The 25,948-nt window shown below is 37.5% G+C and overlaps 1 protein-coding gene across 1 annotated transcript in view; it reads right to left on the minus strand.

The window, feature by feature from the left end:
• EGFL6 (EGF like domain multiple 6) overlaps positions 1-25,948 on the minus strand; it is a 46,967-nt gene that overhangs the window by 15,276 nt on the left and 5,743 nt on the right. The window contains exons 2-8 of the mRNA XM_062574539.1: positions 25,199-25,311; positions 22,974-23,066; positions 19,764-19,883; positions 16,229-16,348; positions 13,207-13,341; positions 11,876-11,998; positions 3,390-3,704 (exon numbers count right to left, since the gene is read on the minus strand). Of these exons, the coding sequence (XP_062430523.1) occupies positions 3,390-3,704; positions 11,876-11,998; positions 13,207-13,341; positions 16,229-16,348; positions 19,764-19,883; positions 22,974-23,066; positions 25,199-25,311 (1,019 nt within the window). The remainder of the gene's footprint in view (positions 1-3,389; positions 3,705-11,875; positions 11,999-13,206; positions 13,342-16,228; positions 16,349-19,763; positions 19,884-22,973; positions 23,067-25,198; positions 25,312-25,948) is intronic.

The following is a 25,948-nucleotide window of genomic DNA, read 5'->3' on the forward strand; positions in this document are numbered from 1 at the left end:
TTCCACTGTTCTTTTAGAATTAATCAGTCAGTCTTTTTCATCCTTCCCAGTGTAACCATGTTTAGTTGAATATATCTGGTACTACCAGTGCAAGTCAATTCATATAATTCTCTCTGCATGCAGAAGTTTCCCATCAGTTTGCCTTCATGAAGAAGCTTGAATTCATTAGAACATACACTTAAGGAAAATCACCACATATATTGCAGCTGCCTTCTGTTCACTTTCTCTATACTTTCTGCAAAATTACGGTCGGCTTTGTTTTACTTAACATGACTGGGCTGAGTTGTGTTTGTCTTTAGGATAGTATTTTAGTGGAAATGTGTGTGAAACAATTTTCTAATAGTAAAAGTGTGAGACTGACTATTAGAAAACCTGGATTTTATTGCTTCTTGTGAGAGAATGAAGGCAAGCTTCTTAATACTTTTTTCTGAGATTCCAAATGTATTTGGCAGGATCAGCACGGTGAAGCAGAACCCTGAGGGCAGCTTGCCATACAATGGAAAATTCAGCTACAATTTGGCTTCAGTTCCTGTCCCTGCTATTTTTTCCTAGGTAAATGCCTAACGAAGAGATCTTTAGAAGCTGGATGGAAAGCTGCCTGAGTTTGACAGGAGTGAAAGGCTGAGCAAAGAGGGAATGGCTTAGCTGATAAATATGGTGTGACTGGCCAGACGAATAGTGGCTTCCTGTGCACAGGAATCTCAACTTTGGAGTCCATTAGCTAGAAACTTTTCACAAAAAACAGAGATTGTTAGAATCTAGCTTTGAGGTTAGAACATTCATGGGAGAAAGTAAAGTGGGTTGAAGTCCTTGCTGTCCGTACAGATTTTAATTATGGAGGTCTCCTGCATGCCAGATGAACTTCCTAATTTTTCAGATGGAACCATGAACATAGTTCCTCTGGCTTTTTGTTTGTTTGTTTTCTCTTTTTTCCTGAATATCTTGCTGTTCTCTATTTGGTGTTGGTTATTAGGCATTTAATTGCCTCTTACCTCAGACAGTCAAAGTCAAAGGAGGACTTTGAATATAATCAGGTCCTAATGTGAGAGAAAGAGCTCTATCATTCCCTCACTTACTTTGGTAATGCTACTCTGGGCATTTCTTCTTGTGCAAGGATAGGCTTGAAGTAGAAAGTCAGTTCTGAGTATTTTCAGCATTTAGTTTGTTTAAAAGCTGATATGCAGAAATATATATTTGCATATGGCTAGGTGGTAGCTGTTTTGGTACTCTGGAAATATCACCGATTCCTGAATTGTAAGCTGTGTTTTTAGTACCAGAGAAGCATCTAAGTGTCTTTCAGGATGCTGATCTAGGCACACTAGATACCACTACTTTCTAAATTATTTTGAAATGCCAAGTTGAAAGCATAGAACAAATTATAGAATCATGTAGGTTGGAAGGGACACTTGAAGGTCACCTGATCTGACCTTCCAATCAGGAGGTTGTGCAGAGCTTTGCTTGGTCAAATTTTTAATATATCCAAGGATGGATATTTCATAATCTCTCTGGACATCTATACCAATTTTTGACCACCTTCATGGAAAAATTATTTTTCCTTATATCTAATCAGAATTTCCTTTGTTCCAACCTGTATCCATTGCTTCTTGTCATATCTGTCTGTACTCTCAAGAAGAAACTGTCTGTAACTTCTCTATAGTTTTCCATAAGATAGCAGAAGACAACTCAAAGATCTTCCCTTAGCTTACTCCTCGTATGGCTGAACAAACCAGTTATCTCAGCCTCTCCTCTTATGTCCTGTTCTCCAGCCCCCTGACCTTGGTGAATCATTGCTGGACTCACACCAGTATGTCAATGTCTTTCTAGTAACGAGGAGCCCAAATTGGACATAGCACTCCAGATGTGGTTTCACACATGCCAAATAAAGGGAAGAATCACTTCTCTTTATCTGTTGACTACTGTCCTGCTAAGGCAGCCCAAGATGCAGTTTGCCTTCCTGTTTGCAAGAACACACTGTTGGCTCATGTTCAGCTTGTTATCTAACAAGATCACTGTGTCTTTTTCTGCAAAGCTGCTTTCTGACCAGTTGTCCCAAGCCAGTAGTTGCATGAGGTTTTTCTATCCTTTCTCATTTGTTTTTGTTGAACTTTATGAGGTTCCTCTCAGCCAATTTCTATAGCCTATCCAAGTCTTTTTTATAACAGATCTGCCCTCTAGTGTGTAGATCATTCCCCCCCAATTTTATTATCTGCAAAATTGAAAATTCCACAGACACTTACTGTTGTTAATATTTGCAGGAAGGGAGGAGGTCTTTGAACAAACTCCTGACTTCAGACTGAGTAGCAGTTCTCTAGCGTAATTCTGTGCAGCAATATTAGGCTACATCCACATTCTGAACTGAAACAAATACCAAATACCAAATGGCCAAATACCATGGAACATCTAAAGAAAGCAATTTTAGGAGAATGCCATAGGCAAGGAAGCTTGTATTCTTAAATGTATGTAGGTGAATAACCACATTTGTTCTTGGCTTTGTTACAGCAGCAATATAATAGACCTTTTGTTCTGGCAGCCTTTAAAATGACCTTTCCTTTAAAAAAAACCTATGTGCATGTGTCTTTTTGAATCAGATATCAACAATTCAAATGCTAATTTAAAATTCACGTATTCATTAATATTATTATGAAACATGGTGCATAATTTTAAACACCATGGGATTATCTTTATTATTTTCCTATACTTTGGGAAAGAGAAAGTATCATGGATAACTATTAGCAGTGTATTTTTCATATTATCTATGTTTTAGCCACCTCCTTGAAGAATGTTTGATTGAGCCAGATGTACTAAAATATAATTAAAATGCACTTGAAAACTTTAAACAACAAGGCAAGAAATTGTATATCTTAGAACATCTTTGTGATTCATGACTGATTGTTTTTTCTGATAGGAGTGATGTGAACAGAAGCAGGAGTGTCTATTTTAAATGGTCTATATTATTTAAAATATAAGGACACTGAAGTCTATGTTTTCCTTCTGAACAGTACACACTATTTAGGGTGATGAATATGCCTGTCATGATGCAAAGCTAATTCCCATCTTACTCATAAGAAAACAACAAAATTGCCTGTTTCCTTGGGGCTTCTGTGAAGAAAATGAGGACAAGCTACATATTATGTCTACACTGCCCTGAAAGAACAATCTTCAGAGCAGCTGTCAGGATGGCATACTTCATCTCTGCTCACATGACTACAGACAGATGCCACTAAAAAGCAGATTCTGTAGCTTTAATCTCATTGGTAGGTATGTTAAGTTTTTCTTCCTTTTCTACAAGAAAATTCCAGTAAGATGGCTATAATGGTGACTTGGTGACTATTTTGTTAGTGTGTATATATTTACAATAAAACCAATATTAAAGGGATGAAGAAACTTACAAAAGACATCTCCTCTAAGGCTTTGCTCGTGGTCAATCTGATTCTCAAAATCTTCTTTCTCTTCTGTCTCCTCTGACTCTTCTTTAGTAACTTCAGTCTCTTCCTCAGCGTAGCTCCTACCAAGATAAATACCACCTTCATAGTCAAATGACTGCAAGTGGGTTTTAGAAGCTGGTGTCACAGCTGGTTCTGGGATCACGTTCTTGACTGCTTTGTGTTTTTTCATGCTGTTTTTATGTGCAAGAAGTTTCTTAATTGTGTCCTTAACTGCTCCAGGGATTCTTGGAATTTCCTTCACTGACTTCTCAGGGATAACTAGAATCAATAAGAAAATATTAAATATTCATCTAAAGAATCATTCAGTAATCATAACATGTATAAACAGCACCATACAGTCCTTTAGAATCTCCAGAGATCTACTGAGCTAAATTATCTACTGTTAGATGTAAGTTCAGCTCTGCACAGAACAGAATCTACATGTAGTAGCTATGCGCTTAGCTGCATTGTATATACAACCTTCTGTTGTAAAAAGGTAAAAGCACTCCTCTGTAATAACTTGAATTGGCCTCCTGTGTAACACAGGTCAGACAGCCCTTTATATTAATGATTTTTTACACTTGAGCTTGAAAAATATTTTTTGTCCTTTTTCAATCTGTGGGCTACTAGATGTTATCCATAGAGGTGTGACTCCCTACATAACAAATGTCAACAATGAGCATTTTTCCTAACTATCTTCTGTAAACTCCTCTAACCTAACATTCCTTGCACAACACTGAAAGCCACTGAATTTTGTCCGGTTTTTCAGTAATTTATGATGCTTCTTGGCTACGAAATTTTGAAAGGATAACCAGCTTTTTAGTAACTTGGAACTTTTGGTCCTGCTCAGAAACACAGAATCTGCCAAAACAGAAAAATTTAAGAGTGCAAAAGTCAACCAGAAGTGTTCAAATCTATAAAACAAAAGAAATAAAATTAAATTTTGTGCTTTTCCTCACCCATGGTCCTTAATAAAGTGAAGCTAAGTATCTTCTGTATCCAAGCATAAAACTTCAAAACGTCATTCATAAGATTCCTAAATGACATTTTTACGTTTACATAGCAGTCCTGATTTTCACATCATGCTTTTCTTGTCAACATCTTGAGGTCCAAGACATAAGCGTTTTATTTCTTCTTGAATTTCATTATTCTCTTTTCACTGTCATCAAACTATATTGGGATGCTGGAATGAGCAACATTTTTTCACACAGAGAGCACCGGGATTGCTTTTACATCAATGAGGGTACCCAATAACAGCAAAAAGAGCATCTAAAGAAAGGATGCAGGTCAGCTGTTCCATGTGAACACAGGAAAATAATCAGTTTACATGACATGAGGAGAGACTTCTGTTAGGTATTATGAAAAACTTTGTCATTATAGGATAGTAAAATATAGAAGCGAGCCGCTTAGATTCTTTGAAATACATCACTTTAAGTTTTTAAAAACTGTTAGGTTAACATCTGTCATGAATATGCTGGATTAGAGATGCTTCAGAGAAGATCAGACTAGCTGATATCATTTAGTCCCTTTCAGATGTACTTTTCTATTATCCAACAAAGAACAGTGGCCATTTGTTCTTATGGTCAAGTCATAACTGAGGGTTAAATCTGGCCTACTTCTGATCAGTTTATTCAAGATGGATGTATAGTACAAAGCAAACTGAAAGGAGAAACCACAGAGGTATTGCAGCTGCTTCTTCGTGCATCTGACCAAAAACTGAGGAATACTGCTGTCACAAAACTAGGTCTGACAGCGTTTGGTTGACAAATACACAAGTTTTACGGAAGACTTGCAGTGTGACCAGTTCTGATTTACAAGATGATCTCTTTCCATCACAAAGTTTCCACCAGAGTTAACTAAGTCCCTATCTGTCATAACACCAGAGCTATTGAGGAAGACAGTGTCCCTGGAATTTAGAGTTTATGCAGAACACAGTAAGGCTTTGAAATCAACTCAGGATTTCATGACTGCTACAGCACATAAGTCAGTACAGTGTGTTTCTTTTCATATAAATAAAGAGGAGCAAAAGAAAATAATTATCTGTTAATACTAGGTAATAAAATAGAATTGTAATCCAAGAAGAAGAGGGAAAAGTTCCCTGAATTTTATTCACTCTTCAATAATATAATCATATCAGTGTGAATTAGTCACATTTTACTTAAGGCAAACACAACTACATTTTCTGTTCAGTATCCTAGGAGCAAAACCAGACTTGCTTTGTATGCTTACTGGGACATTCAGATTTTCTGAGGCTGAAGCTGCAGGTATAAAGAAAGTGGATGCTCAGAAAAACAAACAAACAAAAACAAAACCTGAGGATTTTTTCTCTTCCTTTGGATAAAACTTGTGCGTAGCTTGCCACATGCCTACAAGTAAACTTTTTACTAATACTCCACTAAGCAAGCCTTTCCTCTGGAGGATTATTATGAAGGATGTACGATATAATTTAGCTGTTATAGTTCTCTGAGCCTAAATTCAGAATGCAGCAATAAAAACTAACAAGAAAACTTAATTCCAAGCAAATTTATTCTTGACAATCAGTAACATGAAATTTCAGGTTTTTAATAGACTATGATGGTTTTCAAGCCAAGACTGATTGTCTAGCAAACCAGAACATCTGCTCTTTGTTTCTGCTTCAAAGTCTTCCTAGTCAAATGAAAAATTCTTACAGCTCAACTTAATAACTTTTATGGTGTCAGAAAAACAATCTCCTTGTATGTGCAAAACCAAGTGTAGAAAATCAGCTGACAGGAGTGAGAAAAATATGTGGATGAAAGCGTGCAGTCTGCATCTGTCTACAGACTTCAGTTTGCTACTACAGTATGACAATCTGAATGTTTATGTTTTATGTCATGGACAAAGAGGGACGAGGCATCAGGCAGATTTTAGGAGATATCACCAGTATGCTTCCAATGTGGATTCAGTTTTAGAGTAGCCTCAGGTGTGAATTTAAGACTATTTATCCATAAATTGCTGTAGGAATTGTTCACTCTAGAGGACAGACACCTTAACTTAAGTCTGTTCTGCAGAAGCCACCGCCTGTGGACTTGTGTGAATGAACAGCTCAACTTCTGACAGTCTGGGATGCTATGGTTGAGATGGTGATTTTCAGGACCTTTTCCCCCAGTGCATGCAGGTGTTGCTCAAACGTTCATGTGTTTATCCATCCATATGATTGCATAAAGAATTTCAGAAAATTAAATAAAGTCCATTTCATTGTAGTCCTTCTTTACATACCTTCTATCTGGAAGCTTGTAGATTAAGGCCTCTTGTTATTACAGAGTTTGTATTTACAACCCTCATATGAAAATGTCTCAGCTATCAAAGATATTTTAATTCTTTGATTCAGAAAGAATTAAAGCAAGAGGTGGATAAACAAAGGCAAGTGGTGGCTGAGGACTAAAAGAAAATCTTTCCTGTCATCAGTTTCAGTGCAGGATTACCAGACCACAAAAAGGGCTTAATACCTAGATGTCTTATGACCAAGTTGTGAAAGTTGTGTTTAAAAAAGTATATAAAGAACAGATGCCAACCTCATCTCTGTGCTATATTGTGTAAAGGGGAATACTCTGAGGATGACACAGAAGAGCCAGTATTCTGTTTTCTTGCTCCAGCCCTTGCCTGGGGCTCTAAACTTAAGAGGACTGCAGAAGGAGATAGCTTACTCCGCACTCTTAACAGGCACCACATTGCTTCCACCTTGACACCTAGCAATATATTTAAAATTTGTTAAGAGACAAACTAGGAGCCTGGTTTACAGAATACATTTGTGGCTTCTGTATACAAGTTAGATAGTGAAAAAGGGATACATATGTTTCTCTAAAAGAACATTTACTATGGTTATGGGAGTCTGTAGACCTGAGTAAAGATGAAATCAGCAGAACACAGTTTGAGAAATTATTCTAAAAAGTTAGACTTATTATGAAGGATGCCAATTTCAGAGAGTTGTAAGAGATTTGGCAAGTTTGAACAGTTTAATGTACAGATTCTAGAGACAGGCTATTATTCTCTTTTAAGCATTATGTAATATCATTTAAAAATATATATATATACACACACATATTTGTTGCACTTCTAAAGTTCTTACCATCTTATTTAAGAAAGGATGCTTAGAGAAATCAGGGCAAGTCCCTCACAATGGACTATACTTAATATAAAACTAAAGCAGCAGTATGTACAGTAGGAAAAGTAGGGTGACAAAAACCTAAGTGTTTTTCATTAAAGGACAACAGCAGTATTTGGCTCCATATTGAACTAAGAATATTACACCACTGATATGACCAGAATGGCTTTTTAAGCTTTGAAACTTTATGATGTCAACCCAAACTTTTCTCAGGATTGACAAGTTAACAGGACAGCACAACCACATACAGGTTTCAGACGTTAACCTATGAGCTAGAACAAACTACATATAATAAGAGAGACAAAGAGTTGCCATGATTTTGTATTGCTATTTAGATATTCAGCAAATCATAATGAAGAATAATCTATGTCTCCAGATGGGCAATAAAAAACAAGGACCATCACTGAGCTCTTATCATAATATTCTTTATATTGATACCTGAAGGTTTTAAGTTTTAATTTAGTACTAGATTTTCATGTTGCTTTGTAACTTCCTACAAAAGAGTGAATTAAGCAGAAGTTCATTTTTCCTCCATGGAATCTTAATTGCTTATGGAAGCCTGTGGGACCCTATTTTTAAATAAAGGCTAGAATGCACATGCAAGTATACAGTGAAGTGTTTTCAGTGCACAACAGGAAATCAGGACACACATGAACCTGAGAAAGGCAACATATTGTATAAGCATAGAGGCCAGGTGTGGAAATAGCTAGGACCCTTTCAGAGAGCATTTGAAAGGTCACACCTGTATAGGTTTTCAAATGAAATGTTAGAGGCAGTTCAGAAATACTCTCTAGTACGTCATGCATATCCGAGTATTGAATGGCAAAAGGGTGCCCGAACACTCCCAGCTCACATTCATATCAGCAGGACTGTTTGCAGCCTGATGTTTCAGCAGCTTTCTGCTAAGTTAGTATATTGATATACAAATTAAATAAAATAACTTCTCCCACTTTCTGTTCAAACCTAGATTTTTATATTACCTCTCTTGTTAAATTATTTGGCCATATGAGGCGATTTAGCCACACAAATCTCATTATACACAATGTGCTTAGTTCCTCTTGTAATAATACTCTGAAAATTAAAGTATATATTGAGATTTTTTCATTTGTTACAAAAAGCTATTTCTGCTGCCACAGTAATCCATTTGCAATATTCTTTAGAAAATTGCTATTGAGATGCTAACAGATCTTCTCCCCAACCCATGGGAATAATTATATGTAGTACTGAGGGTGTATTTGAAAATCTTTTATCTGCTGCACAGCCCCAGGCACATCTGATGGGATGGGAATGGACTGCAGGAGTTGCACCTACTGACACCAGAAGTGTTGTCAAACCACAGCCTTCAACTCCCAAATTCACAGGATTGTGTCCTCATCCTGCTAAAGCCAACAGAAAAGAAATTTCCTTCGACTTCAATAAACTCAAAAGTTTTTCCACAATTGCTTTATGACATGGAGAACACTTAGCATTTCAGTGTCGATTGAGACATCTGATATTTCTGTCAATGTTTGAACAATCATTTTATCTGAACGTTTTATCTGTTCTGCCCCCATTAGTTATACTGATCCAAATTTTCCTGGGGATGTAGTATAAATCAACCACTGAATATTCTATGTTAAAAGAACCTCCTCCTCTTCCCAAAAGAAAGGAGGTGTATGCATGGGAATTGCCACTGGAGAAACCAGTCTTTTAGCACCACAGCTTTTCAGGTTTTACCTACCGCTGACTTTGAATTTTTTCCCCGCTATTGCTGTATTCACCTTCCTAGTTAGATCCTTGCTTGGCTCTGATTTCTGTCATTACTATGCATTATTTCTTTATCGTTGCTTGCATTAAACCTATTCTCCATTTAGTCTTCTACTAATTTCATAAATGCACAGCTTATTCTTCTTTTAAAGAGCTAATGAACTTCAGTAATAGAAATATAAGATGAGAAAGTATGTAGAGAATGAAAAAAAAAGCAATAGAAGATTGCTCTCTTCTTGCTGCTGTTCTTATCTCCAGCATTGATTTTTGTATAGGAGTAGACATTGAAAAATGTTTCATAGCATCTCCACAAGCTAAAATATTTCTTTTGTTCATATTTAAGAAAGTATTTCTGCTAAACTGTTTCTGCTTAAGGAAAGAATGTTCTTTACATAGACTTGGTCAAAAAGATTTTCATTTGAAATTTTCAGTTTCTCATTAAGAAAAAAACCTCAAACCCAGACCCTTTTACTTAGAGATATTTTTGGTTAACATTTCAGCAATGGTACATTTCATTTTAACAGAAACATATCAAGATGTGTCATGTTGGTTTGCTTTGATATTCCTCCAGTTGTCAAGCCACACTGCATGTCTTCCACCGAAGTAAACTGTAGTGATACATCACAGGGGCTATGCAAGAAAATTGAAAGCCTACTTTTAAGCCTAGAAGAGTACAATATGCTGACTCTGAGCATGAGAAACCTTCTCAATAGCTCTGATGAGGCAATCAGTTTCCAGATGAAACTCATCACTTTGAGCCAGGTGTTTAGTTCGTCTGATTAAAAGTCAGTACTTTTTATTGGAAGCAGAAACTTAAGTTTACTTGGGATAAATCTGTTTTTATTTTCCAATAGTTTTAGCCCTGCTTATGTACCAAGTTGTTTTGGCTTTGTGTTTAAAATAGATATTTTATTGTGATAGGTACTAAAACTAATTTCAAATGATAAAAACATATTGGAAACTCCACTGGGTCTATCACTCACTTTATTTTTAAATGTTGCGTATTTTTGAGTTATGCAAATGTAGCTTATCAAATTTAGTCAAAACCTTGGAATAATCCAGTGAAACAAAGTTGTGTCTCAGTGCTGCACCAAATCCATGGCAGTACACAAGAGAAATTGCAACAAAAAATGTCATATTTTGAATGGAAGAATAAATACGTAGAACTTTTACGCCTAGAATTTTTTTTTTTTGAGTTTCATCAGTATAAGATAGTAAAACAGCATGTATATGCACAGTTTTAGCGTAGCACTGTGAAGCTCTATCTGATCTACCTGAATCTGATTGAAATCAGATGTTTTGGTTTGAGCCCAGCAAGTACACTGATAGAAGCATGTGATTCTACCTGGCCCAAATTTTACAAAACGGAAAAATATGTCAGTTAGAGATGATGCAAAGCAGATAACACCAACATACTCTACACGGTCTTTAGGTGCTGAGTACATTCTTGTAATACACAAATGTAAGAAGTAGAACAACTCAGACCTGAGATCCAAAAGGTACAAATGCCTTTGGAGTTGCAATTACTGATTTCAAGTCAGTGCTCATATTGAGAGAATATATTTAGTATTAAATGCTGAGAGAATAATGGTTGATAAATTATCATACAGATATACTGCTATTTCAAATACAGGAAGTATCAATATTGATTCAATATTGGAGATTTCAACAACTATTATAATAGGAACAGGAACATGAATAATATAGGTAATCTCAGAAACTTCTGAGACTATGAAGAACAATAATTGCAAAGCTGATGACAAAGATTAAAAGGATTACTTAATTAAGGCCCAGGGGAAAGGGTTATATAGTATGCTATACTTCATTTGCTAAAGATAAAAAGTTTTAAATTTTTTTCACAACATCTTTTAGTCAGAAAATTTAAGTAGTACTTACTTGGATATCCTGCCAAGGAAAACATCTCTAATGAAGTTGTAGAATAAATCTCCCAGGTTTAATAAAGAAATCAAATACAAAGGTTCATTTTAAATACAAAGACGAGAGCAGCTTTTTCCTTCTTCCTTTCTGGAGGGTCATTTTCAGTTAGAAACTGGCAATGATATCTTTATAGCAAGTCTTTAATATAATCTGACAGTGGACAGATTCGAATAAAGTAAAAGTTATAAGTAAAAATAGTTTAGTGTAGTGACTTCACTGCACTCTCCTTCCTTCCCTCCCTTTTTTTGAGTTTGCTTGCAACTGTTTGAATTTACCTGAAACTCCTCTGGAGGGGACTAAACAGCCTTCCAAGAAGCTAGCCTTAAAGTCTGAGGGAAATATACAGTAGACCTTTTAAAACTATTTCTCTGTTTCTTGAGGCCAAATTCTCTTCTCTGTTCTACTTGTGGTTCCTAGTGATATTATAAGGTCTGGGGCTCTTAGGCAGAATGAAGTTGAGCTAAAAATGCTTGTATTAACTATGACTCATGTAATAAATATATTATTTCAGGGAGAGGTTTGCCTTGGTTGGTATTGCAGCACTGTTCAGTGTGATCTTTTCTGGAAAGCTCTCCTTATATCTATACATTAGTTATTGGAGAAAAGCAATATAATAGTGTTCCCAGCATCCAGCAGAACTCACCAGAACAATCAAATCCACTTCCTCGGTAGCCCTGTTTACATTTGCATTTGAAGGATCCTCGTGTATTGAGGCACTCTGCATGGATGTTACACTTGTGTGTATTTGCCACACATTCATTTTCATCTAGGGAAAGATACAAATGCTTTAGTGAAAGCCACATTAAAACCTAAACTTCATGACAGCCTGTCAGTGCCTGTTATCTGTTTTCAGGTATTGTAAGCTCTAGTGTTAGACCAGGGACCATCTAGTGCAGAAGAATTCACACAAGGAGAGAGTGCTTGATTTCAGCTGCAGTTACACAATTGCATATGCATCCATGAAAAACGTAGGGCATCTCAGTGAAGATGAATTGAATTTTACCGATCTTGCGAATGAGAAAATTCAGGTTATAGGTTGTACACACTGTTCAGTTAACAAAATAGAAAAGGTGCCAAGAGAGTAATAGTAATACCAATATCAATGAAAAAAATTACTTAGTCATCATCTCTGCCCCTCACTTTTACTCACACTAGACAAAATGTAATTGAAAGTAATACTAGGCAGGCCAAGATCTTGAAATCTTCTACCTCTAGTATGCCAGGCATACATGTGATGTTGTATGAAAAAAGTATAACTAAGAAAAATCCAGTAGAAAATATTGGCAACAAAATGAATAGACATTAAAAGTAACTGATCTTATTCTCCTTTTGCATTTGATTTTGCTATATCACAAAGATTTTTGATTTCTCCCACATGAGGGAGCCAAGTTGTTGCACAAATTTTTGAACTATTTCTCTTTTATCCAAAATGTCTTCTGCATAATGTATGTCAGCTAGGAGACAGGTAGAATGATGACTTCCTCAAAGAAATGGCACATCCATGTTCTGTCCATCCAAACAACTGTTTTTACAGTAATAGAACAACTTGATTCACAGAGCTGATTAATTATGTACAAACACACACACACACACACACACAAACACACACACACACAAACACACACACACAAACCTGTGGGACTGCTTATTCATGACAGATTGAAAGCCAAGAGGACAAAAAATTGCTCTTCAAATAAATTCATACCAAAACTCGCACTTCCTTATAGTCAATTGTTGGTAAAGTGTACATCTTTTTGCATGGCGTTAACTATTGTACATCTTTTGAAAAAAGTGCCTAGAGGCACTTCTTTCATTCTCACACCATGTATCTTTCCTGTCATTGTCTTAAGCATTTCGACCTAGTCTATGGATACTAGCTCAGGAAAAGCATAAAAGTTACCATTAAGAATATTCTTTATTGAGAATGAAAGAAGAAATAAATTATAGAAGGAAAATTCATGGGCTAAATCTTACCTACACAGTTATAATGGCCATTGGCATATTTCAGTTCATAACCAAGCTGACACTTGCAATAATAGCTTCCAAACGTGTTGACACATCTGCGGTTGTAAGAGCAAAGAGCTTTGCCAGTGGAACATTCATCAATATCTAGAGCAGGAGAACAGATGCTGGTCAGATCCATGAGAAAGTAAACTGGAAAGCAAGTACTAGTTGGGATTTGCACAGGGATGCTCTGTTCCTTGCTATCAAAAAGCACTTGTTTAATAAAAAAACATAACTGTTACACTTTGGGATGCCTTTGCATGCAGTAATGTAAATGAAGCAGCAGAATGTGAAATAACTTCATAGCAGATTTTGAGCTCCGGCGTGGTAAAAGTTAAGGCAACTGAGCCCTCTCCCCTGGGGGCAGTGGTTTACCTTGAGGTTACAGAAAAGCAGAGGAACTACACAAATCCACTCAAATTCCATGATTTTCCTGAAAGAGGAAATGTGAGGGCAGTTTAAGGGAAAGTCCCTGAAACTGGAAAGAAAGGGCATCAGGGAGCAGCAGCAGCTCTTTCCACTGCATCTCTGCACTTTCTCTGCATTTAGTGCTAGGCTAAGTCAAGAGACAGCAACAACAAAGTTTCTAAGCTCTGACTGCTCTGCTCAGTGAGTTAGGTGAAAGGGAAAGATGTTCTGGATAGTTAGGAAGGAGGCTTGGTACTGGAGGAGCCTAAGAACACTATTGTACAACTATGCTAAGTAGTTAAATGTTAATAATTTTGTTTTGTTATATCATCATCGTTCTTACTATTTTAAATTTGACATTTGGCATTTACCCTTCCCCACCCTTTACCACATACTAGTGACTTTACACATAGTTCATTATGAGAAAATGCTGCCCTTTATAACTTAGTATCATTGTGAAGCTCTACTGGACACCACAGTTAGTCTTTTTACCTTTGTACTAGTCTTTCAGAGGGGTTAGGTGATCAAAGGAAAATGGGCAATAAAGGAAGAATATTTAAATAAGCTTTAATTCAAAATCCTTCTTCCTGCCCACCCTATACGTTTTTGATAAGGATGTCTATTCTCTAACCTGTAATTCATTCTCAAGCCTCTCCAATTTCTCATTTTCCAGTGCTTCAGCCAGGACCAGAGTTTGTTACAAGCTAAAGGACAGGCCTGCTGCATCAGATCACACTGCACAAGCTTCATGGCCAGTGCAAGAGGCATAATGAGCAGAAACCCCACCAGTATAAACAGCATAATGAACACTGAGCTGCAGAGAGTGTAGGAATCTGAGTGTATGAAACTACTGTCTTATCTGCTGGCCCCTTCCAGCAGTATCTCCAAGAATTTCTTCTTATTGCAGAACAACTGTGTTAGTTATCACCAAATGTATTCTGTAGGGATAAGCTGAAAACTGTGTGCCATGGTTAATTGTGAAGGCAGGTATTAACAGATGTGTGGTGAACACTCACTGAATGCACTGGTCTGGTATGTAGGTAAGTAATTGATAATATTTATGTCTACAGTGAACATTGAGGGCTCACTGTACTCAGAGAGTACAAGTTTAGGCTTAATTAAAAATTTGGATTCATAATTGTTAGATTATTTTTTTTCTTTCACCTCTGTTTGTGTAGAACATGGAAAGTGTGCAGCTTTGCTCTTCAGGCCCAGGAATAATGCAGCCTCTTCAGAGGATTAAGCTAAGATTAATAGCCAGAGAACTTCAAATGTTTGTATGTTTATAGTTTCTGTGACTAATACCACAGAGTATTCTTACAATCTTTTAAACATCGATCATCATGGCAGGAAGTTGCTATCCTTCCCATTTTAGAGATGCAAAACTGGTGACAAAAAAGACAGTGACCTAACGAAAGTCATGCAGGAAGAAAAGGTCTGACATTTCCAACCTGGACAGTCTTTTTTGTCTATTTTACCTTATTACATTTATACTATTTATATTAGTATTCTTCCAAATCCATTTGAGCAGGCAAGGTAAATACAAGTAAACATAATACAAGAGAATAAATATAGTTGCCTGAGTAATTCAGGGAGAGATTTAAGAGAAGCATTCATCTGTTGTATTTAAATACATACTTCAATAATGTTCACCTTCAAATAGCTCTTAAATAATTCAAACAGATGTTACCTATGATTGGCAGTAGTTTGAGAGCCTGGCTGATTACTTAGAGCACGATTTTTCCCATTATAAACTCTTTTCATTTGAAAGAAATAAATTGTTAGAATCTTTATAGTTTGGATGCTGAGCCAAGTATCCATATGGGTTTACTCCATAGCTCCTAAAAGTGATAAAACATGCTCAGACAATATGAAATTGATACACAACTTGCTATTACAGCTGTGCATTATGAAGAACAACGCTGTCCTTTTAGATAGCAGTGTCTCTTGGTTGATGTATTTGACCTGCTGTCTGAAATGTTAGGCATAATATCATTTTGGCTATTACAGCTAAAATTCATTTTCTGTGTGACATGTTGAACAACTCAACATGTAAAACATTTGTTAAGCTGTATAATTCATTCAACTAACATGTATTAGTAAGCAGCATCTTAAATGGACTAACTACTGATACTTCTCTATACCTCCTGGGTATCACCTCCAAACTGCCTTTTCTAATCTAGAGGACTTGCACCAGTGACAGAATGCAGAAGGATGTGAAACCATCATCAGCATCATTAGGCATGTTGTGAAATATATTTACTAACACCTGATGCAAGAAGTTCTTTGCATTGTTGCCTCCTATAGGCAAAGCATTTCATGTAGCAGCCTCAGAGAAACTGATTTGGTTAGTGACTCCAAATCATGCTTCCTTATTGGGGATGGGACTAGCCCAAAGAGTTAAATGGCCAGTGTTATGAGAACAGGTTATTAAAAAAGCCTGCAAGCATCACACTTCAAGTAACAAGAAGCATTATGTATGCCAGTGAGGACGGCTAGTTACTTATTACTTTCTCTGCATACTTAAAAGATTTTAGCATCCTGCAGAAAATTAGAAAAATTAGAGTGAACTCTCTAATCATACCTATGCATGTTCTTCCATTTGGTCCCAACTGAAGGCCACTTGATGGACAAACACATTGTACTTCTTCTTGGACTTCTTCACATCCATACTGGCAATTCACTATGGCACATGTCCGGGAGCCTGAAAACAGTATTAAAAAAAGAAAAAAGTGAAAAATAAAGTCTGGGATCACACAGGTTTTATTATTAAATTAGATGTGGATGAATGCAGAAAACAAATCAGAGAAACAGAATTCCATTCATTATTCTCAGCAGCCATTAATTAAGCTGTTCATACATTAACATGTGTATTAACAATACAGTTCAGTAGTCTATGAGATAGATCTTGAGCTCCCCTTCCCCACCCTTTCACTTTGTTCTTTCCGTATCTGCCCTTATTCCTCTTTTATTTTCCTCCCAGTTCTGTGTTTTCTTACTATTATCTTTCAGGTTCAAAGAGACAGAAGTGCTCACAGTAGATGAGAAGCTTATTACATTTTCCTTTGTTATAGGCCATAGTTTTGCCAGACAGAAAACCTATTCAGTAGAGAAATTTCTCTATTTTTATTGTTTAACATTGAACATGCTTCTAGTACAGAATTTGATTTTAAAAATTATTTAGCTTGATGGACTTAAAAATTGCCTTTTACCCTGAAATAAGCGATGAAGCTTCTTTATGGAACAGATATTTGTAACTAAGAAGCCACTAGCCCGAAAACAGGTTTTGTTTGCGATATATTGGTCAGGAGTATGCATTATTGGAGGTGACTTTGACTAGCCCCTAAATGGAAATGTGGGGGTCTACATCTTGTCTGAGAGAACTGTGCAGCTAAAAAAGCAGAAGTGTCATAAGCATTTAAAGACATGTTTCTAAAACCCTGAAGATACCCAGAAAGCATCAATAGTATGAAGCCAGGGAGAGAAGAGATTGGAAGTGTTTACCTGAAGAGATGGAAGTGTGGGCAAATAAATTATTTCCTGCTACTTCACTCTGGTTGTGTTCAGGAAAACTTAGTTCTTTGCAAGTGAAAAAACTGAAACAATTGTCAGTTTATGAGATATAGAAACAAACTGCAAGACCTTGAATACTGGCTTACTGCTTAAAAGATTATATGAATTTTATTTTAAAACGTAGCATGCCTATTTGCAGAAGTATCTTCATTTTCAGAATTATATGCAGTAGTGTTGGTTATGGACAAGATGATGGTGTGTGCAGGTGCACATATAGTTATGGTCATTAGCTGCTTAAACTAAGCAACTGTCTGCTTAAACTAGCACTCCATCTTGATGGAGATGGAGACCATCTTGTTATGGAAATTTGCATCAGACAAAAGGAGCAACATTGTCCTCCATATGTTAGTTTGAATAGAACAATGAGAATTTTACAGTTAGTTAAGTAAACCAATATTTCATCTGAGTACAGACTGAGATTCCCATCTTGTTTAATGATAATTTAGGAGACTTAACCAAGAATAATTTCTACTTCAGTAAATAATTCAGTTTTTCATTTCATAATCGTAGTTTCTGCTTAGGAAAATTAAAGTTCTTCAGAACTGAAAGGTGATATAGATGGGTAAAATAAATGAAGCACAAACTGTATGAACATAAAAGTTTTGCCTCCTTAAATAGAGCTGTGAAGAATGAGGCCTCCATTTTACAGGAAAGCTTATTTTTCTCTGAAATTTAGTTTCTGAGGGTTCAACCAACATTTAAATTGAAATGCTGTTTCAAAATGCTAAAGTAAAACACAGGGCTTCAATGCTCACAGCTGCTCAGGCTATTTTTCCTTATATGCTCAAAACTAGCCACTGCTGCTGCAGCTGGTGTTGAAAAATTCACACAATCCTTTGCTTTTTGTGCTGGCACAAGTAAGACATAGTGCAGGAACAACCATTTGGCTTGACTTTGCCATTTCCTGAATTAGGAAACCAATCCTGAAAACAGACTAGCTTAAAACTAAGCAAGCAAAAAATGGTTAATTACAGTCTGGGTCTAGCTTTCTGGCTTGGTTTTATTGTGTGGCTGCAGATAGCAATTGTGCTCAGAGCATGAGGAGTGACGGAGGGATGGGACAAAGTGGGTAGGGGGTGCTGGGATCAAAGAAAAATGAGATAGGTTTTTTGACAATAATTCTGGCTTCTGCCAGCTTCAGCTGTCTGTAAGACAGCAGCCTTACTGAAAACAGCTCAGCGTATGATGTTGGCAGATACACAAGTTATCTGGGAAGGAATGGAAGGCATACATACCTATTTCTCAGAGACCTCAGAGACCCCACAGCTGCTGCCTGCTGGAAAATCCTGCCATGCAGAGTAATGCAGAGCCACAGGCTCTGAGCTCTGCTGCAGGGAAGGGGAAACCTATGAGACCTGAGGCACTGCAGATCCTGCAGTCCGTAAGCTTTTGCTAAGGCTGGATATTTTTCTGAACATCCCTTGACTGAAAGCAAAATCACTGGATCACAGAATCAGTAAGGTTGAAACGGACCTCTGGAGATCATCTAGTCCAACCCCCCTGCTCAAGCAGGGTCACCTAGAGCATGTTAGACAGGGTTGTAGCAACAAGGATCCCCCTTGCTGAGGCCAGGGCTTGACCTAGGGACCTTTAGGTCATCTGTCTAACGCTCTCCCAGCTGAGCTACTTCGGCTGGTAATGGACATGGTCTGGTGAGTGGAGGTCTCCAAGGTTGGAGAGTGAACCCTTTTGGAATTTATTGCTCTCTGCCAAATCCATGAGAAAGATTGCCCTGCACCAGAGTTTATAGGTTTAGGATAGACCTCTCAAGCAGGTTGCGCCACTGCTGCAATGAGCTACCTCTCTTGCCCAACTGATGTGCCTGCTCCAATCCAGCAGACTCCAGAAAGGACAGTGACAGCATTGCCTAGGGTTTTGTAAAAATTCAAAGCCAAAATGTCTGTGTAAAATAGCTCATGAAAAGAAAATATTCCCCCTCCCCCCAAAAAAAAAGAAGTGTCATTGAAAGATAAGAAGGTTCCTCAGGCCTGAAAAATTGGGCTGGCTATGAAAATGGAATGCTTTCCATCACATGCTGACTTGAAAACAAGGAAAATTGGTAGAAATACGGTTTAGGTAAGTCTTAGTTGAGTGGACAATTGTGTGTAAGAAGCTGATGGCAACTGTGGGAAGAATATCAGCACTCAGAAACTAAACTAATCGGAAAGCACAGAAAGATACAGCAAGGAGTAATGGGGTGAATTTCAGCACAGTAAGATGTAGGCTATACTGGTGCTTTGTTTGTAAAGATTCATTCACCCTTACTCAAACAGATGAACTGTCAGGACTGTGCATCAAAGTTCAGTTGAACTAACACCACAGTTTTTTTTTATTTCCATAGAATAAAAATCTCTCTGAACACTAAAAATGGAACTATGACCTGGTTTACTTTGTCCGTATATACTGCCAAAAGAAAAGTCCCTCTCAGGTACTGATGGTACCAGAGAGCTGAGGCACACTTTAAATAAGCTAGAGAGGAAACTCTGCTGTGATCAAATGCAATTAGATGATTTTAGTGTGCCTGTCCTATCGGCTTGGTTACTTACTTGCGCATTTGCCATCTGGCATAAGCATGTATCCATTAAGACAATAGCACTTGTAGCTGCCATGGGTATTCATACATCTGTGTTCACAGGGACGTAGTTTCAGTCCACATTCATTCAGATCTGCAGAAGTCATTAAAATAAGTACTGGGTTTATACATATATATGCACACATATATATTTATTTATACATATGAGTTCATAATATTGCCTGCCTAATGCCTTAAATTCCCCACAGTAATATTGCTTGAATGGAAAGTGAGTCAGCCTGCCAGCAAGAGGAGAATTTAGCAGACCATCTGGCTGAGAGAGTGCTAGAAAAACTAACATACAGACTGCTGCACTTGAAAAACTAATGCGAACTCTGGCCACCTCTGCTAGTTTGTTGGGAACAGGAGGAGTGGTGGGGAGAGAATTGCCATTACAATACTTTCTGGAAGTTATTTTTCTGGATTTCTGTTTCTAGTTGGAGATTTTGGTCCTTCAGCTGACCTCTGTACTAGAACTGCTAAAGCATATGAGATTAAGAACAACAAACTAGCTTGAGCTAAAGTAAACCAAAGAGACTTTTTCTATGATATACAGTGGCACCAATATTATGAGGAAAAGTATGTCTAGCAGAGATATAAAACAGTGTATAAGAATCAAGTGAATTTAGGAATAGAAGGACTTCACCAAACATCTTAACTCCTTCCCAAAATTCAGGATTTAAAGGGCTTTAGAAAAAGCTGTATTGATTTCAAATTCCCAATAGCTATGTTGCACAGGAAGAAAAACAGAATCTTAAAGTCAATGTGTGGTGTAGGCACCACTGCTGACAATGACATTGATCCTATCATAAGGGAACAGTATCTCTGCTTGTGACTTCTGAACTGACATCTCTGCCTCTCATATCTGAAACTTATTAGTAAACAGACAAAACTTATTAACAAAATACACCAGTGTCCACAGCCCATTTCACTTGTCCAATGGCACACATGACCAGTAATATAATTTCAATAAAGATGCAACTCTCCAACCTCCGAGCTTACACTGTTCCATTCTAATGAGAGAAGCCTCTTTTCTCATGTCTATGCAGCCTGATGGCCATATTAAAAACAGGTCATTTGGTGCATAAGCTTCATGGTTATATGTGTAGAAGTACTTGTTACAAGTCAATCTCGGGGACAGGGGGGGAGAGGGAAGAGTTGCATTCTGTTATTTATAGATAGGGTCTGTTTGAGAAAAGACAACCTATCAGTCTGCGGTCACACTGGACTTCTTGTGCTACTGTGGTTCCACTTAATAACCAGGATTCTCATACCTGAAAGAAACTAAAGGGGAAAAAAAGTTATTCTGCTTTGGCCATAGATTTTCAAAAGTGCCTATCTACATTTATATTGCACAATGCACAGTAGTGCAGAGATAGCACACACAGCTCTAAAAGAACATATGGAGATAAGACTAATTAGCTCAGACTGCGTAGCAGACTAACACAGATCCCTTATCTCTGTTACTTTTAGTTAGCTCAGGTTGAGCTTGCTCAGCAAAGCATTTTGCTGTCAATACAGACCAAGGCTACACCTGCCAATAAATTAAATAGTGGCTCTGAGCATTCCTCAATGCTGGCACATGAGCATCTATATGGTTATGCTGCTGGAATGGCTCTGGGACATTTCTGGCCCATGTCAGCCCTAAGTTTCCCAAACAATTCCTGTCCGTGCTTCAGAAGCTAGAACAAGCCAGGGAGCTAACAGGCACTTTGCATTTAGTGTCCTGTTTTGGAGGTTAAGAGAGTTTACTAATAGCATAGATGCTAGCTGCTTCATACAAGGCAGTTAGTGCCCAGAGGTGTACTCAGGCATGCTTCACTTACTAGTATAGAGGTGAACTTAAGGATTTCAGAAAAAGCAGCTTTATCTTTGTCCAAAGGTAATTCTGGCCAGTGATCTGTGTACTTGCATTGCATACTCTAATGCTTCTGAAGCTGGTGAGCACTACAGCAGCTTATCTGATAATTCTGGAAATTTTTATAGTTACTGACCATGAGTTGTGCCATGGTCATGAATGTAGGTCTACCCAGTGGTTCCATAAAGCCTCAGACCTGGAATGTGCACATGCACAGAATTGATATGCTTTGCACAGAGGACATATCCCATGTAGCTGGGTCCTTATCTGTTACTTTTAGGTAACTTTAGGCTGCCAAGTCATTTCTGAGGTTAAACTTGTAGCTTTAGAGGCTGAAGCTAGAAGTGGTACCTACACAGCTATTAGGCATAACCAACGCTGATGTTTCACTTTGCTCTCTAGGGGTACTGAGGAATTTCCCTGTAAACAACATCAAAAATATAAAAGACAAATGGGAGGAGTTTTCTAAAATATTTAACAGGATAACTTCATAACATGTTGTTTCAAGTATATTACATAATATATGGGATTGTTTAAAGCAAATTCTAAAAAAAATGTGTTTTAGTAGGTCAATTTAACATTTTCAAGCAAAGACTGCAGCTGCTAAGGAAAACAGTAACAAAAGACTTGCACATTTCATCCTTCCTCCATGTAAGCCTGCAGCTCACTCATACTTCACTGAAGTACTTTGGCCTCTCTGTGCATAGTAACCTGCACCTTTCATCTGATTCAACACAGAAGTTATATATATTGGATTAGAAGAAAGATGAGCTATCACTGATGTGTCATAGCTGAAAAATTTCTATGGCTAACTAATAGTAGCTGGAGTGGTGTACTCAAAGTTTCTGAATATGCAATTCTGAAGTCTCCCAGTTCTGTATTCTCAAAAATAGCACTCAGCATATGCAAACAGATGGCATTGGCCCAGGCAACTTGAGAAATTACGTGTCTAGAAATCCCTTCTGAGAAGAAAGAGGATAGTTATGGAAATAAAATGGCTTCTGGATTCAAATTACAGCTCTTCAAAGAATTTCCTATGTCATCTCTCTATACCTTTATCCTCTGCTTGCAAATGAGACAGGTTGTTTGCCCTTGTCTCCGGTCTGTGTGAGATACATGATGAAGGTTCAAACTTCTGAGCACTGAAGGAAGCCTAGAGCTTGCATCTTCAGCATCCTCGGCAAGTGCCTTAAACTCTAAGCTCTTCTACATAAACAATAAATTCTTGCTTTTCGATTTTTAAAAAGAACGCAATTCTTTACACACAATAAGGGGACAGAACATGAACAGTCTACCTTCTGGAGTGGTCTCACCATGTGCACCAACCTTGATTACAGCTTCTCCCTGTAAATCCAGGAAAGCATTTGCATTTGTTTGGTCCAATGCACTCGCCATACTTGCAGCCATGTCTACACACAGCTGAAGGAACCAGGCAGAGAAAGAAGAAAGAAAGGAAAAAGAAGTTAGAAATACTCTGTTTAAGGAGAACTTTTACCCTACTTTGTCAACTAAAAGCTTGTTGCATAAGTTCAACATCCTCTATAACTCTCTCTATCTTGGGCACAGTAGGTACTTATCAGTGGTTTATTTCTTCCTGGAGAAAAAAATGACACTAGTGCTGATTACATGAGTGTGCATTTTTCCAGGTGTGTGAAGACCTGGAAGGGGGGTGCTTTTAGTTCTCCCCCTCATGCTACCAAGTCACATTTACAGCATTGCACTGTTGTTGCACTGTTGTTTTTTTCCTATTTTGGGGAAGCCATATATGAGGAGCAGCTAGCCAGTAGCTTGACCTAATATGCTTAGCACCTGGAGCTGGGAAGGTGCAACAGCATGCTCCTGCAGCCATGGACAACATATTACCCATTAGCAGTTTTCCACTGTGGTATCTTCCCACTTACAGCTGAGGAACATCTAATGGTGGAACATCCAGAGCACATCCATCAAATGGTCAGACAACTGTTGTTAGCACATGTCCCAGTGTGTATCTGCATCAGGTTTACAATGACTTGAAGGAGCTACGTGTAGCCTGAATGCATTGAAGAGTAAAAGTTTTCTAGCTCTCAGCCCCCTGGATCATTAATCAGAAATTAAATGCTGCCTTTGTCAAGGCTTAAGACTTTATTTTTTTATAACTCAGATGAACAACCTCTTGAAAGTCAATTTGATGATCAACATGAGGGTTTTCCAGCAAAAGTAAAATAAACATGCATTTAAAATAGCACTAGCTACAAAAATATAGTGAAAAAACATGTAGTGGGATATGTCTCCAGCTACCTCATGTAACTAAATTATCTAATGTATAGGAAATAGGAGAGGCACAATGTTACTTACTATATAGTACATTAGAATTCATACAGCTGTATTCAAGTATCTTCCCTAAATTTAAAAATTCATTCAGAAGTATTAATCCACTAGCTCTGCAAATTAGGGCACAGTTAAATACCACCCTTGTCTCTGAATGCAAAGTGGCATAGTGCGTATTAATTCTGAAGGAGAGAACACCACTGCATCTAGATTTACAATGCAAAAATATGTTATAGTTTAAATAAATCTGCCAAAGAAGAATTATAAAGTTTATCAAACTAGAGTCCAGTAAGAAAGCTGCCTATCACTTTAAAATAAGACAACTTACTTCACTGGCTCATCTAAGTTATATTTGCCACTTGCACCTCCATTGGAATGAAAAATGGGACAATATTAAACAATGTAAGATTATTAATAATTTTTTTAACTGACATGCTGTATATGCACAGAGAGAACAGAGGCATGTTTTAGATACCTTTTAGACATCAGTCTGCTGATTTTCAGCTGTTAATAACACCAAGCCTCTATTCAAATTTACTAGATATGCAATGCCAAACCTACTGGGACAACAGCTGTAACATCTAAGAAAGAGTTCTAAAGCCCATATTTTGTTACTTTTGTGCTTTGCCTAAATACAGCTAGAGAGCTATTCCCATAACATTTTCCTTGGAATCTACAGACCTTTAATAAATTATTATTTTTTTATTTAGAGTTGTTGATTTTTCATTAAGCTAACAATCCACAGACCATAACATTGGCTGGCTATTCAAGTTCAAGTCAAGTACAATTATCACTTGTTTTTCATTTATATTTTCAGAAGTCTGAAACCTACTGGTTCTCAGAGGCTAGGTACTTCTGAAGATAATAGCAATTAATAAAAAACTTCAGAGCTTTGTATATAGGGTTATAAGACGCTGCATTGTTAGTATTTATTTGTTTGAGCGCTGTGACAATATAGGCACTGACCGTTTCTAATCTCTTGGTCAAGGATCTGCAGGAAGTTAGAACAGATGTTCACTTCTGGATCTAGGAATTTATGAATCTGTATTTTGTTATTTGGCATTATTTATCCAAAACTCCATTTTTAAGGAGATGGTCTCTAAAACATGTTTTCTTCACTCTCAGAGATTTCACTCCCTCACAAGGTTTCTTTCCATAACTTTTGGCAGCCTCATATGAAATCACTTTGTTAGTACCACATACACAGCCATGCAGAGGAGATAAGCATAAAGTGTTAATGTTACCTTCACAGTGGCCCTTGTTGTTCTTTTTCCAGCCATAACAGCAATCCAACCTAGAACCATAGCGACACACCCCAGGCTGGCTCACAGCCACCAGCTGCCCATGAGCTCTTGAGCTGCATAAAGAAGGATAAACACTAGCTCCAGCAGGCAAACACACTTTCATCCATTGCTCCATATACTTCTTTGTACATATCCCTCATGTTTTATCCACTGTCAGGCTTTTTCATTGCACCAACCCTTGGAGCATTCAGCAGTGTTCCTACATGGGAATGCAAAGTTGCATTTGGGTGGAGAAATAGGGGAGATAGGAACCTTTAGCCTGCAATGAATTAATCATTTGATGTAAGTCCTTCTAGTGAGAAACATGGTAAAAAACAAAGCCAGATCCCCTGCTAGAATGAATGCTAGAATTTAACATCAGTGAAGTCAATGGGGCTACTTCAGTTCGCATCAGATAAAGAATCAGAATTGGCTGTATTATGCCATACCTACCGGCTCTAGTGCTCTGGATAGTGAAATACTGTTCTCATTGAAAAGCAGCTTTCTGGCCATCCATCAGCTCAATAAAAGCTATAATGACATAAAGGCTCAAGCCACTGTGTATGTGCAAACTGATTACATAGCAAATGCAAGTGCAGACAGTCCTGTGTATTCTAGTGCATAGGATTCCCCAGCCATAAAAAACATTATTTCAATCTGCTAGTAAGTCTGGATAATTCAAAATTATAGAGTAGATCAACAGCTGCAAAT

This window comes from Rhea pennata, chromosome 1, assembly GCF_028389875.1.
Source record: "Rhea pennata isolate bPtePen1 chromosome 1, bPtePen1.pri, whole genome shotgun sequence".
NCBI classification, from domain to species: domain Eukaryota; kingdom Metazoa; phylum Chordata; class Aves; order Rheiformes; family Rheidae; genus Rhea; species Rhea pennata.